At 57.5% G+C, this 19,273-nt stretch overlaps 5 protein-coding genes across 5 annotated transcripts; 3 read left to right on the forward strand and 2 right to left on the reverse strand.

Annotated features, from left to right (window-relative positions):
• Positions 1-2,294: 2,294 nt before the first annotated feature.
• Positions 2,295-6,698, forward strand: PSEUBRA_002191 (Protein of unknown function DUF3712; the record flags this gene model as incomplete). The annotated part of the gene is made up of 1 exon (XM_016435360.2): positions 2,295-6,698. The coding sequence occupies one exon, from the start codon at positions 2,295-2,297 to the stop codon at positions 6,696-6,698; it is 4,404 nt and encodes a 1,467-aa protein (XP_016293099.2).
• Positions 6,699-6,897: 199 nt separating this feature from the next.
• On the reverse strand, positions 6,898-7,719 carry PSEUBRA_002192 (Adaptin ear-binding coat-associated protein 1 NECAP-1; the record flags this gene model as incomplete). The annotated part of the gene is made up of 3 exons (XM_016435374.1): positions 6,898-7,159; positions 7,240-7,295; positions 7,384-7,719. 3 exons carry the CDS (start codon positions 7,717-7,719, stop codon positions 6,898-6,900), a joined length of 654 nt encoding a protein of 217 aa, XP_016293100.1.
• Positions 7,720-8,420: 701 nt separating this feature from the next.
• PSEUBRA_002193 (Helicase-associated domain protein) lies at positions 8,421-13,007 on the forward strand (the record flags this gene model as incomplete). The annotated part of the gene is made up of 1 exon (XM_059464799.1): positions 8,421-13,007. The coding sequence occupies one exon, from the start codon at positions 8,421-8,423 to the stop codon at positions 13,005-13,007; it is 4,587 nt and encodes a 1,528-aa protein (XP_059320747.1).
• Positions 13,008-13,802: 795 nt separating this feature from the next.
• PSEUBRA_002194 (Polysaccharide deacetylase) lies at positions 13,803-15,461 on the forward strand (the record flags this gene model as incomplete). Its single annotated transcript, XM_016435353.1, has 1 exon — positions 13,803-15,461. The coding sequence occupies one exon, from the start codon at positions 13,803-13,805 to the stop codon at positions 15,459-15,461; it is 1,659 nt and encodes a 552-aa protein (XP_016293102.1).
• A 612-nt stretch (positions 15,462-16,073) lies between these two features.
• Positions 16,074-17,546, reverse strand: PSEUBRA_002195 (Zinc finger, GATA-type; the record flags this gene model as incomplete). Its single annotated transcript, XM_016435368.1, has 1 exon — positions 16,074-17,546. The coding sequence occupies one exon, from the start codon at positions 17,544-17,546 to the stop codon at positions 16,074-16,076; it is 1,473 nt and encodes a 490-aa protein (XP_016293103.1).
• Between the last annotated feature and the right edge of the window lie 1,727 nt (positions 17,547-19,273).

The raw sequence follows: 19,273 nt of genomic DNA on the forward strand, positions 1-19,273 counted from the left end.
CGCTATGCCAATTGTCCTGCGCTTGTGATCATCTGTGTGCATCTGAGCCAGGTTTGGGTGTGAGACATGTAGCCAAGTGAGACCTCTCCCTGCCTTCACCGGTTATGCTGTAGCTTGCGTCCGATCGTAGGACGGGTCAGCTCGTGCTGAACCATCGCTGTGTGGCCCCTTTGAGACGCCTGCCTCTTGCAGCCCACGAAACTTCGTCAATAACGAGCACCAGGGTTCCAACGAGAGTCAGCACCATCAGCTCCGCCGAAAGCTGTCCACCTGTTGCATACGCAGACGTATGCAACAGCTGCGTATGCAACAGGTGAAGGTGTCAAAGCTGTCGGTGATCCTAACGACGCTGACGAAGACTCCCCGTCTCCGCAGATCGCCTCGCAGAGTGCTCGTCGCTTCCCGCCCCTGGCCGTCTTGCCTACCGTCCTTCGTCGCCATGATGATACGCGAAGCATTCTTGGTCCACCGTCAAGGATGAACACGTCGTCGTCGACTGCGTGAATCGCGATTTACATTCACAGTGCAGTTTTGTAGTATACTTGTCTCTGACAAATTGGCGTCCATACAAGCAACATGTCTCTATCGGAAGCAGACTGTGTCGATCAAGAACTGTTGAAGTTCAAATCCAGCTCTGCAACTTGTGTTCGGACACCTTTTGCTTGAGTCTAAAACTCAACAAGAACACGACGGTCTGAGACACCGAATGACCGTGCTTTCACGACTTTCCGGCCGTTGATTTATTTGTTGATACATCTTTGATCACGGGAATTATAACCTTGCAAAAGTCGAGAAACAAGGTGCGATGCTCTGCTGGGCACGCGGAGGACAAAAAGCGGGTTAGAGTCAAAGATCTCGAGCATTTTTCGAACAAATATGTTTCGAATCGTGTCATTTCGAAGAACGACTGGCAATTGTTGTGTGACAAGTCAGAGACTCCACCGCAATATATGCCAAATTACCTATTGACAGTCTGAGAAAATATTTGTCGTCAGATTGGCGATCGGGTCACTGGACAAGATCAGATCGTCGAACGTCTGACCAAAACGAGCACGAGAAGACCCCTCTCTCCAAAAAGAGTTTGGCGTTGTTGAGTTTTCCAACTCGGGCAAAAGTCTGGGTCACTTAAGTTAACTTATTTGAAACAGGCTTCTGGCGTTTTCAGCGTGTATGATGGTCACTGCACAACCATCAGCATTCCTCATATCTGTGACCGACTTGCCGTCCATCAAAGTCTCACGACCCCCTGACCCGGTGGACGGTAAGGGACCCAAATGAGACTATAATACTATGGTGAGGTGACAGCGACCACCAACGACGGCGCCGACTTGCCAACCAGTGAGGCTTGTGTGAGGGAGGATATCGCAGTGCTTCGACGCGGCGGACGAACAACGGCTGCAACAAGACCGCAGGGTTCTCGTGTCGGTGCCCGAAGGCAGCTTTCCAGCCGCGTCGGAAGGGGCTCAAGCTCAGAACGGATGGGCTTGAAGAGGCAAGCTCGGGCCCGATCACAGTATGAAGAGTAAGAATGTCTGTGGACCAGATGGATCTGCATGATGTCCATGTCGAAGCTAAGAGGTGGGTTGAGAGAAGCTATGATCGAGATGACCTGGGCTCACATATCAATGGAACAGTTCTGAAAGAGGCATGCTCAGCAAACCGCACCTGTGCACGCAGTTGAGACGCGTCAGCAAAGCTCAGACCAAGAGACGACATGCATTGGCGTTGTAAGTAGCAGCGGATAGCGTCGGACGATGCGTCTTGAGCATTGACGAGTGGACACAAAGCGAGGTGTCGATCATGATGCGCAGATGAACGGCCGTCAGATAAGATATCGCCGACGATCCCTGTGACCTTTCACACGAGCGTGAGAGGGAGGATCCTAAGAAGGGTCCTTGCAAGATTTTCCTAACCACCAACTCAGCCTTCCGCTTCCCTTTTGTCCTCTACTTGTTGCGTGTGAGAAGGCTGCTTCTGTGATTGCCCTGAAATAATCTGAATTTGAAATCTGGGCTTTCTTCGCTGCATCTGGGCGTTGCCGCCGTCCGTCGTCTTGGGAAGGTGTGTGGAGGCCATCGATCGACTCATTCGCAGCTGGAGCGCATACTGACCAAATCTCCCCGCACGCAGCCTAGTGTCTCACCACCACCTCACTGCCGGCGAAGGCATCTCCGACCATTCTCAAGACACAGATTGCTCCGTCTGATATACCCATCCATACCCCCTGCACGGCGAACCACTATACAACATCAACGCCAACCAGATCCGCAGTAAGGCGGCCGCAACTCATCAAGATGCCATCCGTCTTCAAAAGCATACGCAAGACCTTCACCAAGTCGTCCGAGAGCAAAGCATCCAAACGCAAGAGCTCCACGCTAACCGCGGCGCCGGCGCCACTTCATACGGCGGAAACCACGAAAACCACGCAGATCCTCGAATCTCCTCTCACCACGGATGCATCCAGTAGTGTCCAAGGATCTGCATCAACGTCCGCATCCACCGCATCTACCTTTGGAACCATCGACAGTCGCGTACATTCGAATTCTACCGATTCGAGCGGCGGAAGAAGGAGGACGTTTCCTCTCGACATCGCCAAGCAGGCTGTCGATCAAATCGTCTCAAGATCGGTCATCTCCGTCGACTCGATCAAGGTCAGTGATTTAGCTTCTGATGGCTTTCTCCTCAGTCTGCACATTCGAATCGGCAAGACAGGCCCGACAAAAGCGAAGATCACCTTCCCCGACGGCCTTGGCCTCTACCTCAGCCCTACAGATACGAAAAGAGTCGGGATCGTCAGCTTGCCTCCGATCAAGATCAGGAATGCGACCAGGACCAGTGGTCTGACCGTAGAAGGCCGGCTTACGGCTCCCGCGACAGGTACTTCGTCTTCATCAGGGGGGCTCGACGCCCTCTTCCGCGCTCTTTTGACTGCGAATAGCTCCACCACCTTGAAGGTTGCCTCGTCCACCACCGAAGTGAAAGCGTACGGCATGTCCTTCAAACGGATCCACCTCGAGAAACAAATCATCCTTCAGGGATTGAACCATCTCGACGGTCTCCTTTCCTTCGGTCCTGCATCCACGACGTCTTCCTCCAACAACCTTCACCGCAGACCTGTCCAAGGCTTTGAAATTGTCGACGGTCACCCAACGTCTGGCATCTCGTTCAAAGCAGAGGTGCAGCTCAACAATCCGGCAGAAATCACAGCAAAACTCGGCGACATTCGTCTGAAGCTGCAGACCGATATGGACGAACTCAAAGCCAAAGAATCCGACCAGAACGGCTTCATTGGAGAGGTTGTTTTGCCCAATCTCTCTCTGAAACCTGGCTCCGCCACCATCGCCATCCAGGGAAACGTGCTAGTCGCACCTGAAGGCGATCCTGCGCGCATCGGCGGCGTCACGTTGATTCGATATCTTCTCGAGAATCGCTCCATCTCGATCAACGTGGTGGGCTCGGAGTCGTCTTCCGATATCCCGTGGATTGCCGCGCTTTTTTCGAACGTCCGCATTTCGGCGATGCTACCAGCTCTCGGACTCAGTTCCAAGCTACTCGACGGCGCATCTCTGGTTCCCCCTGACGAGCTTGACGCGTTGCCTGCTCAATCTCAACAGCTTTATGCCCGCGCCACGCTTCGCAATCAACTGGGTCCGCCGCTTCACATCAGCTCACTCAAAGTCAAAGCGTATCAAGACTTCGAGCCTGATACAACAGGGTCGACATCTGACCCCGCAATTCGTGACTCGATTTGCCTCGGAGACATTGTAACTCCTTCTGACTGGCCCACGCTGACGCTTGCTTCAGACAATCCCGTTCATGCCAGTCTTCCCTTCACTCTTTCGGCCGGAGGAGCCTCGTACGTGCGTATCCTCCAGAACGAGGCCAAGAGGAAAGGTATCGAGCTGAATCAGAATCTGGAAGCAGCACTGGCGCTCATGCCAAAGGGCAAGATGGGACAAGACAAACCTACAGCTCGAGCTCCGCCGCCACAGAAACGCGACAAGGATGCACCACAGGAAGCGCTCGATCTGCCCAACCTCGTCGCTAGTGCTCTCTCCTCACTCAAAGTATCGGCCCATGTCATCGCCGACGTGTCGATCGGCGACTATCGAATCCCTGGCGAGATCAACTTTGTCCAGCATCAGCTGCCCATCGCCATCACGGTCAAGACAGCGCGTAGCATTCTGCCGACCGTTGGCGCTCCGCTCGTCGATGTCCTGATCGATCAGGCTCAGGTGTCCATCACCAAGTTGAAGATTCTTGATATGGACGAGAAAGGACTCAACGTCGAAGCCGACCTCGGCTTGGTTGACTTTGGACCTCTGGACGTCGAGATCCACCTGGTGCAAGGTCTAAACATCACCACACCTGCCTTGGGGTCTGAAGCCGAGTCGGAAGTGATCGCACGCATTGTCTTTGCGGAACCTCTGCGTGGAGTTGCAGGAAGCGACGAGCTGATCAAGACTCATCTGCGCATCCTCCCAGCGGCAGGCCCAAAGAGCGTGACCAACTTTGCAGCCTTCGTCTCTGAGCTCATTCGCGGTGACGAGCTCCCGATTCGGCTGTCGTCCGACGCTTGCCGAGTTGTAGCGGGTGGAGCTGATTTTCCAGCTGTCTTGACCAAGTTTGTCACCTTGCCAGGCCTCGGCGGTCTGCAGGGGCTGACACTCGATGAGTTCGACATCTTTGACGAGGTCGCAGCTCCAACGGGTCCCGGACGAGGTAGAGCACTGAGCTCTGCCTCCGCGTCCAGCGCCGGCTCTATTCCTCTCGGCCTCAAGGAGAAAGCGTTCAAGATCAGGGCTAGGGTCCGAGTCCCGCACAAGGGCTCCGTCGCGGTCGCTCTGGCCAAGATCGAAGCCGGTGTCGAGTTTGAAGGAGTGCAGATCGGCATCATCACTGCTGAGGATATCGTCTTCACTCTGACCGCGACTGACGTCGAGTTCGATGCCAATGGCTACATTTTCATTGGCAGCGAGTCTCTGAAGGAGCACCAACCCATTGCACAGTACAGGCAAGCCGCTCTGGACGCGTTCGGCCGACTCGCCACCACCCTCTTGTCTGGCACGCCCGCCGACCTCACCATCTTGGGCTATCGAGCATTTGCAATGGGAGAGATGCAGCACATCTCTTCAAGCCGGACTCAGGTGCCGGCGCATCTCCGAAGCAAAGTGTCATCGACTTCGATGCAGAAGACGCTTTCCGCCTCGGCCCCTTCCAGAACGTCCAGGACGGCTTCTGTCAGCACGTCGGGAAGCGTGACGTTCGCACAGAGGCAGGTGCCCTGGCTGGATCAAGCTTTCCAGAAGGTGTCGGCCAAGACAGTCCTCCACCGACAGATCAGTCCGGTCATCAAAGGGATGCAGATCAAGCAGCTCTTTGCGAGCTTCCGTCGGGAGCAGCCGATGGACGCCGACATTGACGAGATCGCCTTCGAGGTCCAAGTGCCGCTCAGTGTCCGCTTCGAGGTTCTGTCCGTCCAGGCAGACATCGAGGTGCACTTTGAGGGCTACGGCTGTGTCGGAACCGGATTGATCGACACGAACGTGCAGTCATGCACTCCGATCGAAGAACGCGAGCAAAGTGTTGTTGAAGATGGGCCCGCGAAGTCATGCCGTATGGTCCGCCTCGCTCCTGGATCGTTCAAGCTTGTCACCAAGCCGACTGAGGGACTGGCACAGCTCATCGCACACATTGCCGATTGCGAAGAGACAAACAAGATCAGCATTCGCGGCAAGGCTCGTGCTCGCGTCGAGGTCGCGCTCGGGGAGGTCTACGTCGACGTCGATCTTGGAAAGCAGCCTCACATCCTGCACATGGACGGCGTGCGCGGGCTGCGTTCTAGCCCCGTTCAGTATACGAATCTGCAGGTCGTCGACGCGTCCAGTGACTTTTTGAAGATCGTCTTTTCGCTGTACCTCAATAATCCGTCCAAGACGTTCCAGCTGGCGCTTCCGGACACGGAGCTGACCATGGCCGCCTTTTATCGGGGATGCTACGTGGGAAGAGCTCACATTGCCAAGGGTTTCAAGCTCGAGTCTGGACCGGTCGCGGTGCACGACATCTACTTTCGCTACTGTCCACCGCTCGACCAGGAGAAGTCGGTGCGCGACATCCCCGCCAACTTCCTGTCGGGCCGCACGACAACGCTCGAAATCAGAGGTGACGACGAGTCGAGCGAGATTCCCATTCTTATCCCCGCGCTCAAGAACATCCATCTTTCGTTCGAGCTCAGGCCGATGATGGATCGAACCCTCATCGATAGCATTTCCATCACGCTCGGCGTCACTGCTCTGACGGCTCATTCGGTTGACGCAGTATTTGTGGTCAACAATCCGCTCGGTGTACCTTTCGATCTGTGTGCTATGTCGTTCATGGCTTCGTACAAGGGGCAGCCATTCGGCAGCTGCACGGTCACGTACGAGTCTGAGCATCCCCTGCGAGTGCCTTCGGGCACTGTCAAGCAACCTGGTCAGCAGCGCAGCTCTCCTGTCGCGGTCACCCTGGCTCAACCACTCGAAAGCACGGTGGGCGCCTTTCTCAAAAGCAAGGGCACCATCATGCTCGATCTCGAGGTGACTGCCCGCGTCGAGATTCAAGGCTTCAAGATTCCCGTCTTTAATTATCATCAGCCAGCGCTGCCGCTCAGCATCAAGGGCTTGGACGGCATTTCCAAGATCATGAAGTTCCTTGGTTGAATGGCGGGCTCCCATCATCACGCTCCTTTTGCACACTGTTACACTCGTTTTCACCATCACGCTCGTTCTGCTCCCGAGATGTCCATCCTACAGATGCCGCATTTTGCTGTGCCGGACAAGGATTCGCAATCGCAACGGACAAACTTGATCACATCGTTGCGCACGTTTTGACTGTATGTGGCTGTCTCTTGCCGAGGAATCATCGCTTCTTGCTCGGTGGTGGAGGCAGCAAAGGACCACCGCCGAATCCACTGCCAAACGCTGACGATGAGCTTGAAGACGACGAATTGATCTTGCGACCACCACCGCCGGGCAGCTTGATGGCAAACGTCTGGCCCTCTTTAAGCGAGAAATCTTGCTTCGGTCCGGCAGGAAGGTGTGGTGACGGGCCTTCATCGATCAGGGAGCCGTCATCGTTCCCTGATGAGTCGGCGGCTCTATTCGCAGCTGCTTTTTGACGTCTGTTCGAGTCAAGAGGCGGAACGGAATCGTAGGTCAGCGATTCCAGCAACGCGATCGCGCGAATAGTGCATTGACTTACTTTGTCCAATCTTGAAGTGCAACGTTGAAATCGAAGCTATCGCTTCTATCCTGAAACTGTGCAGCGAGGATCCGTGATCAAAGGAATGATGAGCATACGCTGATGTTGGTTTGCGGCCAACGACCCGCCGAGGGAGGTACTCACGCCCATGCCAATGTAGGCCTTCTTCTTCCTCCCATCAGGACCATCGGACTCGACTCTGAGCACAAAGTACCTACTCGAATCGAGCACAGGCTCGACCGAAGTGCCCTTGACGTCGTAGGGGCACGCAGCAAAGAGCTCTCCTGAATCGCCATCCTCTAAGCGGATCGAGCAGGTGTCTGAGCCGGAATTCTCCATGATGCGCAAGCGACCCTTCCAAAGAAATGCCTCCATGTCGCCCCATTCAGCTGCTTTGTAGCCCGCGGTTGAGGAACGAGGCGGTACACGGTAGACGAAGCACTCGCGTGCTACGAACAGGACCGTCTCGTACCCCGACATACTGTGCAGTCTATGTTGTTGTAAGCGAGGCTGGGAGTCAATGAAAGTGAGCCGAAGTCGTTTGGTGAAGATAACGACGAGAAGGTGAATTCGCAAAGCAAGACCAACACCCTGCGAAATGCATACCAAAAACGACGTGGAACGTGCGCTGCGCATCGGTTCTTCTCACTCGGCACGGAAAAGACGCCGAGCACAAAGGCAAAATAGCTTGCGCTGTGACTCTTGAAGGCCGACACAGTCCCTCCTCGCATCGTAGCAGTACGGGAAAGGCTACATAAGCGGTTGCAATGGCTAGACCGAACTGAGCCCCCCCAGATTCGAATCGAAGCTTGTGTGATGCTGGGTTGGCTCGAGTCGAGGAAAGAAACGAAGCAGACGCGCTGTGCTGCCGTGTGGTCTCGCTGCAGTAGTCAAAGCCTGATTCAGGGTCCAACACCTTGGCCGATTTGCTTCTTTTCGCAATTTTTCCGACTTTCTTCTCATTCCACTGCGCCGACACACAGAGAGAGGGGCGCAGAATGTGACTGATTGCTCAGCCAACTTTGATGCTTTACTTTGGCACCATCATCACCTCCATCATCGCCATAGTCACACGGATCGCTGACAACGTTCTACATCTGTGACTCATCGACGGCTCATCCGCAACTTTGGACATCATCTGACTCCGGAGCAGCCGTTGTGGGACTGATCACTCGATCGCCATGGCCGACGCATCCTCAACCTGGCGAAGCGGCGCCTCCTCTTTCTCACCTGTCACCCCCAATCCGACTGGCAGTGGTAGCAGCAGCAGCAATTGGGGGCGTGGGAACAGCACAGCCTCGTCTCAGAATATCAAGAAGAAGGCGCCGGGCGGAGGTGGAGGCGGCTCTTCTCGATCAAAGGCAGGCGGCGCTTCTGCCTCGAAACCAGCTTCAGCTTCCACAGCACCTTCCTCGTCCACCTCCAATTTCAGATCGGGCGCACCTGCAAAAGCGACCAAGTTCCTCCCGACTCAGCCGCTCCCTTACCAGTCGCTACAGAACATCAAGGACTACTACCATGGCCTCCTCGATAGCGGTCTCATCAAGAAATCTTGGCTCGACCATCCAAAGAACCCTATCCAAAACTATGTCCTCCACCGAACCGGCACCTACCCCGTCTTCACCGTCGAAGAGGGCCAAGTCGAAGGTCGAAGGGACACCAACTTCCGCTGCACGCTCATCTTTGATCCAGAATACGACTGGCACGTCTACGCCGATGCTAAGTCTGCAAAGGACGCCGAACGTGTAGCTGCACTTCACGCCGTCCTCTTCCTCCAAAACAGCGGCGACATTCTCACAAAGACGCCTACTGCATCTGCACCCGCTCCGCTCGTCCCTCAGCAGCAAGGTCCCGTGGCCAAACTCAGCGATGGCTCCGAACTCACCGTTCAGCGCGCTCGCGAGTTCATTGACTTTTACTGCAAGCGCTTCAATCTCGGCAAACCAGACATTCGACAGTCGGCAGGAAAGCAGGGCAAACCTAAGCGTGGCGCTTCAAAGGCAGCCACCTCGTCTTCGAGTCAGCCGCATGCTTCCATGTACATTGCTGGCAACGAGATTGGCGCAGCTGTAGGCAAGAACAAGAAGCAGGCGGTCGCCAACTGCTACCTCGAATCCGTATCTTACATCGAATCCACCGATCCTTCCTTGTGGAAGACCTTTTCACTCCTTCACAAGCCAGGCGTAGCCATCAACAAGGCGCCTCATGTCACCTTCAGCATGAGCGACGAGCTCGACGATTCAGTCCAAAATATCTACGACACCATGATCCGAAGCAAGATCTACGCAAAGCGTCCACGTACCGCCGGTCTTACCGCTGCGGGGGAAGATCCCAATGCCGCTTCCAACGATGCCAACGAGCAGCTCGCAAAACAACGACAAATGCGTCAATACCGTGCACGTCGCTTCAACCAGCAGTTTGGCGCAACAGAAGACTCGCTTCAACGCAAGAGCGAGCAACTCGAACTCTCGCTTGCCAACTACTACTCGGACGAGGCCATGGCCAAGATGCGCAGCCAGCGTCTCAGCCTTCCCGTCTCGCAGAAGCAGTCTGATGTCCTGGTCAAGGTTGAGCTTAATCAGGTCACCATCTGTATGGCCGCTACAGGTTCGGGCAAGACTACTCAGATCCCTCAGATCCTGTTCGACGATTACATCCTCCAAGGCAAAGGTGCCAAGTGCAACATCGTCTGTACACAGCCTAGACGTATCGCTGCCATCAGTGTCGCAGAGCGTGTCGCCAAGGAACGCGGCGAGCGGCTTGGTCAGACGGTCGGATACCAGGTTCGTTTCGAGGCCAAACCGCCTCAGCCCAACGGCTCCATCACGTTCTGCACCACTGGTGTCTTTTTGCGTCGACTACAATCGGCGCTGGGAGATGCAGAGTCGTCCAACACTTTCCTCGACTCCATCACTCACGTCGTCATCGACGAGGTGCACGAACGTGATGTCGAGACAGACTTGCTGCTCGTCGTCATCAAGCGTCTCTTGGCTGAGCGACGCAGATTGGGCAAGAAAGAGATCAAGGTGGTGCTCATGAGCGCTACCATCAATCCCGCCCTCTTCCAAAACTACTTTGCCGATCCTACCGGCCAACCTGCCCCCGTCGTAGAAATTCCTGGTCGAAGCTACCCGGTGGAGAAGCACTATCTGGAAGAGACGGTGCGCAACCTCGAGTCGCTCCGTCTCACTCCACAAATGGGCGGCTGGGTCTGGGGCGAGAAGAACGTCCGCGACTACATCGAACGCGAAATCTACCAGCGAGGCGGTTCCGCATCACGCAGCGGCAGCAGCGGCGGTGCTCGAGGCGGTTCCGGTGGCGGCGCCAATGAGCTGGTGGATCCGATGGCAGACCAAGTCGACGACCTCGAGATTCCGTATCCACTCGTTGCCCTCATCATCGCCTACGTGCTTTCCATATCCAACGATGGTCACGTCCTCGTCTTCTTGCCCGGTTGGGACGAGATCAAGGCGGTCAACCTTCTGCTCACCGACACGCAGAACCACCCGCTCCTCCGCACCGATTTCAACGACCGTGATCAGCACGAGATTCATATCCTCCATTCGAGCGTTCCCGTCCAGGACCAGCAGGCCGTCTTCGAACCCGTGCGTCACAAGGGCATTCGTCGCATCATCTTGGCCACCAATATTGCCGAGACGTCCATCACCATCCCGGATGTGGTTTACGTCGTCGACACAGGTCGAGTCAAGGAGAAGCGCTTCGATCCAGAGCGCCACCTTTCCAGTCTCGTATCGGCCTGGGTCGGCACTTCCAACCTCAATCAGCGTGCAGGTCGTGCTGGTCGTCACCGACCCGGCGAGTACTTTGGTGTTCTCAGCAAGGCTCGTTACGATCGGCTCAAGGTCAATCAGACGGTCGAGATGAAGCGCACTGATCTCAGCAATGTCGTCATGCACATCAAGGCGCTCGACATTCCAGGCATGGAGGTCGAGGAGGTGCTCGCTTCGGCCATTGAACCACCCGCACCAGAGCGAGTGCTGGCGGCGATGGAGAAGCTCAAGATGGTGGGTGCACTCGACCTGTACAAGAATCTCACATCTTTGGGACGTGTGCTGCTGCAGCTGCCTGTCGATGCACCTATGGGCAAGATGTGCCTCTATGGCGCCTTCTTCCGTTGCCTCGACCCGGTACTTTCGCTCGCAGCCATCTTGACCAGCCGAGACCCGTTCATGGCACCCATGCACCTGAGGGAGGAGGCCGAGATGGTCAAGGATCGATGGTGTCCGCCAGACTTCCGATCCGACGCACTGTGTATTCTCAGGGCGTACACGCGCTGGTGGGAGATGCAGTCCCGCGGCGACTTTGTAGCTGCCAACCGCTTCTGCCAGGACAACTTCCTCAGCAAGCTGACGCTCCTCCAAATTCAGCAGGTCAAGGAGCACCTGTTCCAGTCGATGGAGAAGGCCGACATCATCTCGGTCATTCAAAGCTCCTCGCTCGCCGCCAATGGGAACGGCAACACCTACGCGCGCTTCCGGCGCCCTCGCGAGACGGACGCAGAGTTTAACACCAATGCCGACGTCACGTCGCTGCTCGCTGCGCTGGTCGCAGTCTCGTCTCCACCGAACTTTGCCATTCGAAGCGGCAAAGCGAGCTACCGAACGTCGCAGGACAAGTCGTGCCTCATGCACCCTTCTTCGATCTGTCACACCAAGTTCACCAAGCACAAGCCATGGGATGCCGCCAACATGGGCGAGAAGGAGATCTTCGCGTTCAGCGAGAAGATCCGCAACGCGTCCGGCAGTGCGGGTAACAACGCCTCGACCATGCTGCGCGGCTGTACGCGGCTGGACCCGCTGACGTTCATGCTGTTTGGCGCGACCGAGGTGAGGGTGCTGGGTGAAGGTGTGGAGTGCGACTTTTGGCTGCCGATCACGGGCAACACGGACTCGTTGGACAACTTGGAGAAGCTCAGGTCGATCCTGGACGTCATCATGCTTCGTGTCTTTGAGGGCATTGGCAAGGCGAGGAAGAACGGATCGCAGCAGCAGAGAGGGGAGAGGAGGACGACAGACGAAGACGAGGACGAGGCCGGCGCGGATGACGACGATGACGACGAGGATCAGCAGTGGGGAGACCGAACGGATCTCTCGCTCTCGGCGCAGGAGATCGGCGAGTTCGAGTACATGAGTCAGGGCATCGTGCACATTCTGGATGGTTACGCGCAAGAACGAGGCTGGGGATCGAGCAGTCGAGGGTCGACGCGTCCAGCTAGTCCAGCCTCATTCGGTATGGGAGGCCTCAGCTTGCAGGACACGAACGCGAAGACCCCGTCAGCGGTTTCAAGCGGAGTGTACGCCGCGGGCAGTCGCGGCGGCTCGTCGACGAACTTGTTCTCGGGCGGCGATGGCGTCGGTCTGAACTCGGTGCCGTCAAGTGCACCTCGAAGTGCAGCGACGAGCAACGGGGGAAGTCGATGGACGAGTCGATCTCAAACGCCTGATCTGCATCATCAGCACCGGCCGCAGGCAAGCATTGCGCCGAGCGTTGCGGCCAGCACGACAACAGACGCAACCAGCGCTACGAACGTCACTCGTGCCACCAAGAGCAGCAAGAGTACGGCGACATCGCGTTCCTCTGGAACTGTGGAGGGCGCTGCCACGGCTGACGCGGGAAAGGCCAGCAAAGGTGGGAAAGGAGAAGGCGCTAGAGGCAACTGGAGGGCACGAGGTGGCGCTCGAGGTGGCGCAGGAAGAGGCGGCGCCGGTCGAGGAGGTCGTCAAGCAGCTGCTCCGTCTTCTGGCTGAACATGTGATCGGATAGCATGTTTTCCACCGCCCTGCTTGTCCATCCGAGCTCGTCGCAAAGCATCGTCTCTGCAAGCTCGATTGCCTCCGCGATTGTGCTAATGGCGCCATTGCAGAAGGTGTGGTGCTCAGATCCGACGCTGAGACCGCGCGTGTGTTGCACTGCTGGGGCTGACAGCCATTGATCCGCTCGCGGCCCAATGCAGTCGCTGGTGTCCCCATGCTGCGTCGAATTGAGAAACAGCCCTCGTGCGCCGCCGATCTCTTTGGCTCGGCCCTTCGGATCCGCTCGCCCACTGACGAGCAAGATCCGCCGGAAGAGGCCTGTCATAGGAGCCGGCACTGCAGATTAGTCGACGAGCAGCCAAGATGCCGTGCCGGCAGATGCAGCCAAATCAGGCGTGAACCCTCGGCACAGGGTCCAAGTGGGATGATGCAGTCGCTGCCGTTGATCGGCACCTTTTTTTCATGCGGCTAAGGATGAGTTGTCACGCAGCGCGGGATGAAACCAAATTTTGCCGCCGGCTGGCGTTGGCGCCCCCCTGAACGGGAGGCTATTCTCATTCTTGCGAACCGTCTTATGCTTGGTTTTCTCCGGATGCAGCATCCGCTCTCTTGGAAGGGCAGGTGTCCGCTGTGCCAAGATTCGGGCTGCGAGGCGGCCTGGGAGGGCTGCATGCGCAACGATTGTGGACTCGAACAGGTTGTTGATATACATGAGCATATGAGCATCTGATTGCCGTACATCCGCTCCCCGCTTTCCAATTTACCTCACTCGGCCCCCTCATAGACATCATGTGGAAGCTCACGAGCATAGCACTGATCGTGCTGCTAGCGCTGACCGCTCTGGTCAGCGTCGACGCCCACGTTGGCCGTGGAATGCCAGTGCACCACCACTTGCAACCTCGCCTTGGCCAGACGACCGACCGTACCCTCCCCGTTCAGATCTATCGTCGTAACACGCCGCACGACAACGCACGCCAGTCATCATACCTTCACGATTCTGTCCAGGACAACATTCGTCGAGCCTCGGCATTGAACAACCACCAACTACCCGCATTTGACCGACGTCAGAGCTCGACCGACTTTGGCGGGTCCACTTCCGGCGGGTCCAGCGCACAAGCAGCATCGCATGGTACCACCGAAGCGCAGTCTGCGTCGCTCACTGACGCTTCGACCGAATGCACGCCGTACAGCCTGCCCATCATAGGCGCAATCAAGTCACAGTTCCCCGTTGTGTGGACGGTGGCAGACCTCATGGAAGGGGACACGGAAGCGCTGGAATTGCTGCAGAGCATCAACGCCTCGGGTCTCGTTCCTACTGACATCGAAGCTAGAGGGACGCAGCCCAGCTCGCTGAACGGCACTGCGCTAGCAGGCACCTATCCGCTCGGCGAGGACCCGGACTGCTGGTGGACGGACAAGATGTGCACCCAACCCAAACACCCGGGATTGCTAGCGGACATCACATCGTGCGCAGAACCCTACACTTGGGGATACACATTCGACGACGGGCCCAACTGCACGCACAATGCGCTATACGACCTCTGGGCGGCGAACAATCAAAAAGCGTCGCTCATGTACATCGGATCCAACGTCCTAGACTGGCCGCTCGAGGCGCAACGCGGAATCGTCGACGGGCACCACATCTGCGTTCACACGTGGAGTCATCGCTACATGACGGCCCTCACAACCGACCAGGCGTTCGCCGAGCTGTGGTACACAATGAAGGCAATCAAGTACGTCATGGGGGTGACGCCGACCTGCTGGCGCCCACCTTATGGCGATGTGGATGATAGGATTCGGGCCATCGCCCAGGGTCTCGGACTGCGGACGATCATGTGGGACACAGACACAAATGATTGGAACATCGAGCCGTACGGACCGATTCCGACCCCATCGATGCAGGCAACGTACAGCAGCATCATCGCGATGGCCACCCAGTCCGCCGCTGCGCAGGGAGGCATCATTGTACTGGAACACGAACTCGAGCAGTCGGCCATGAACATGTCCATCGAGCAATACCCTGCGGTCAAAGCGGCCTGGAAGCACGTCGTGCCTCTAACGGCGTGTCTGAACATCACAAAGCCGTATGCGGAGGACATTGCGTATCCAGACTTTGCGGACTATATCGGCGGTAACGTGAACCCTTCAGGCTTGCCAGATGGACAGATGTCGATCAGCTCGACGGCTGTGGTGAGCGCGCAGACGACGCTCAGCGTGACGGGATCCACGTCCAGCACGCAGAGTGCGACCTCGAGCGCCAGCTCGTCCGCCAACAGTGCGGCTTCCAGCTCGACGGGGAGCTCCAGCTCCAGCTCCAGCTCGTCCAGCTCGAGCAGCAGCCAGCAGCAGAGCAGCCACTCCAACGGCGCCCCCGTTGCGCTGGGCATGTTCACATCCGTCCTCGTGGGCGCCTGCGCCATGCTGTGCATCCTGCTCATCCAGACGTGACATTGCATACCACAGAGATCACGCAGAAACTGTACCACACACACGCAATGCGAGGAGATAGAATCCCCTCGACCTTTCCCCCGAGTGAGCCGCGACGAGCCGAGAGGAAGCGACGGAGGACGGGGTGCAACAGCACGAGCAGCACGCCTGAAGCAGCAGCCATTGCTGTCACTGGCAATGCTACTGTGCCGTGCGGCTGAAGAGGTCGTGGAATAAGCCATTCGGTTCAGTGCCCTGGTTCAGTAGCCTCACCCTGTCGCTCTGTGTTTCGTGAATGTGCCAAGGATTGCAGGCATTCAAGCGAGCGCAAGCTCAACCCCACCAGGTCCGGCAAGGTACCGTATGTGCAATCAATGAACCTCCGAGAAGCTCGGAGAGCAGCTTCTGTACCGACAGAAAACCCACTGGCATCTTGCATAGTGTGCTCCGCAAAGCTACCGCACTTGTCCTCTTCGGCGCAGACGAGAGAGGTTGCTGGGACACCAACTCGACAGCCACCAGGCAGAATCGTCACTGCGGGAATAAATACAACGAGACCTACGGTGGATGTGAAATTAGAGCGATGACGAATGATACAAAGAAGACAGGCGCTTGGTCGTGGCTTGAGAGCGGTCACTGATCCGTCTCCATGGGTCGCTCTTGGCTGTGGAGGTTGGGGTTGGATGCTGGGACGCTCTCGCCCGCCAGCTCGGGGGCTATGACGGGCTCGGGTACGGCAGCAGGGGCGGCTGGCTCTGGAATACCGGCCGCGGGCGTGGGAGCGGGCTCGACGATGCCCGTCGTCTGTGCGGCGGTCGTCTCGAGCGCAGCGGGAGGCGGGGCGACCTCGTCGCTGCCAGACAGCACGCTGCTGCCGAGCGACGAGGCGACACGGGGCGGCTTGCTGGGAGTATCCCACGCTCCGCTCCTGTCGCCCTTGATGGGCGTGCCGTTGAGCGACTTGGAAGAGCTCGAGGATGAGAGACCTGCAGCAGCGGCTGCGGCCTCGGCGCTCTTGGTCGACGCACGCAGCTCTTCGAGGCTCACCAGGCTGGGCTGAGGAGGTGGCTGGCTGGGAGAGGGGACTTCACCGCCGTCCTGCTGCACGCGCTTTCGCACGAGTTTGGCATAGTGCAGACCGCAGGCGTTGCAGAGCGTGCGTGCGCCATCGGGACCTCGACGCCATTCGGGCGTCTCGCTGGACCCGCAGGCTTGGCAGGAGCCGGGCGCAGGTGCACGACTGCGCTTCTTGTACTGGGGGCCCTTGGCATCGCCGTCAAAGCCCGGCGAAGGGAACGACGTGGGCAGCGATCCGTCCGGGAAGACGCGGAGACCGGAGCTGGGAGTGAAGGGAGAGCCGGGAGCGCCTTTGTTGCCGTCCCAGTCGGAAGAGCGTTGACGCTTGCGAGCCGAATCGAGCTTGGATTCGGCGGGACGCTTACCGTGCTCGTCGGCGTCGAGCTGTCGAAGCGCGATCTCTGGCTGGGCGAGAAGCATGCTAAGGGACGAGGTGAGCTTGAGCGCCTTTTGGATGATGGTGCGCACCTTTTGGGGCGTGGGGAGGCTGACCTGGTTGACGTGGGCGACGGAGAAGTTGGCGATGGCGCTGGCGACCGAGTAGATCTCGCGAAGCTCGGATTCGACGTTGCGAGGGAGGCCAGAGGTGGTCTCCTCGGCGGGAGCCTCGCCATCCTGCTGTCCCTCATCGGCCTCGCCGGACGCGCCAAGAGCAACATTGGCGGCGTCAGCAGTGGATGCTGTGGCGTCGGCGTCGGTGGAAGTAGCGGCGCTAGCAGCAGCATTGGTGGCTGCGGTAGCGAGCTCAGTGATGGTCTGCGCAGCACTGGAAGCGTCAGCTGCAGCAGCCGCAGCAGCGGCGGCAGCGACGGCAGCAGCGTCCTGTCCCGTAGTGTCTACGCTGGCCGCGGCATCAGCTTCGGGTTCAGCGGCGACGACGACGGATTCCGGAAGAGACGCCTCCTTCTGGCCCAGGATGGAGGCGCCGAATGAGGATTCTGGCGCGGAAGCGGTGTTTGTGTGGTTCGCCTCGACCGAGACGGGAGCAGCAACGGCTGCGGCAGCGGGAGCAGAGGCTTCGCTCGACATGTTCTCGAGGCTGTGGACGGGCAAATGGGAAGAGTGAATGCTGATGCTTGTGATCGCGTGACTGCCTGCTGAGTCGAGGAGCACGCTTGCGGATTAGAGGCGACGCGATGCAGAGCGGGACTTGGTCGACGCCGAGGATGGACGCGACTTTCGGGATGAGCGACAAGGAGAGTAGCGAGGTCACGAGAGCAGTTGTCCGAAGCGACTGAAGAGGCAACCGAGGGAAGAGCAGAGTGTGACAGAGGAGCGGATGGAGATGAGAAGCAAGGATGACAAGGCTCAATGGAGCAACACCGGCTGGATCCGTCGTTAGAAGGAAGCAGTGATACGAGGAAAGGAGCGAAGGAGCTCGGCCTGCCCGATCGCGGGGTGTTGTGCCTGGTGAAATGGCGCAAGACTGAGCTGTGCGCAACACAGATCCACGATCCGAATTCAGCGAAAAGAAAAGGATCCGCCGATTTGAATTCCAAATCCAAATCGAACCGATCCAGCCTGTCAGACTAATTTGTATTCACTTTGCAGTTCAAATCGATAGCGGAAGGCGCCGCGATTCAGCACACACACTTTCAATTCACCTCAGAAACAACCTCGTTGAAGATGGAAGAGAGAGAATACTTACAATCTCGCCCCTCTTCTCAGTCGGATTCGCATTCACGGAGGCTGACGACCAAGCGTCAGCTTTGTCTCTAGACGAGGCACAGCCAAGCCGGAAGAAAGACGCCAAGATGGTCCATAAGGAGGGCGTATGCGGTCGTTCGTGTAGGTCTCGCCGCGATCGAGCGCTGTGCTGTGACTGATCCTTCCAGGCGGGGGAAGGGTTGGCATGCAACACATTGTATCGAGTTGAGCGCTAGACAAAAGCTGCCGCCTCGAAGCGCAGAGTTGCGGTTCCCGTCGAGGTTTCGTGGAGTGTGAAATCGGCAGCGGGCCAATCCCGATTAGGCTCGAAAAAGGCGTGGGAAAGCAGCGGAATGCTCCGACTGGCCTCGCCGTGCGTCTGTCTGCCATCTGTCAGCAAAAGAAAAGACCCTGCAGCCACAACAGCTCGCTTGCGATGGCAAAGAAGAGTCGACGACGGGTGCGCCGACATGCTGTCCTTTGTTCTGGTTGTTCGTGTTGGTGGCTGAGCTGTGAACAAAAGCCGCGGCATACCGCGCAGGCTGTTGCCACCACGGAATGAGTTGACAGGCTCGACACGACCATCTTGTCAAAAGACAACCGAGCCGTGAATTCCTCTTGGTGTCGGCTGTGCGGATCAGGCGGTCCAGGTTGGGTCGGGGCGGAGCGTTGCAGTCAAGTCAGCTAGCAGTCACTCGCTTCCTCACGACTTTGGACGGGTCAGCTGGCGCGGAGAGCCAGAAAAAGCACAAGCTCGCGTCTGGACCCCTAAATCCACCTTTCTTGAGAACACCATCTCCTCCGTTACGCTCGCCCTCGATGAACTTGCTGTGGGCGGCGTGGTGCAAATGAGATGGAGATGGAATGTTCTTCTTGGCAACCATGACGGCGAAACGAGCGAGATGAGATAGCGAAGGGACAATGTAGCTTAATCCGAAGGTGGGAAGGCAGCAGCAGCAGCAAGAGTGACATCGGTGGCCTTTGTCCGAAAATCAGCTGAGCGAAAGCCATCAATTTGAGCGCAGAAGTGACACAGACCCACACGCTCGCAACCAAGACACACACACACACACACACACACACACACACACACACACACACACACACAC

This window comes from Kalmanozyma brasiliensis (assembly GCF_000497045.1).
Source record: "Kalmanozyma brasiliensis GHG001 unplaced genomic scaffold PSEUBRA_SCAF18, whole genome shotgun sequence".
NCBI lineage: Eukaryota > Fungi > Basidiomycota > Ustilaginomycetes > Ustilaginales > Kalmanozyma > Kalmanozyma brasiliensis.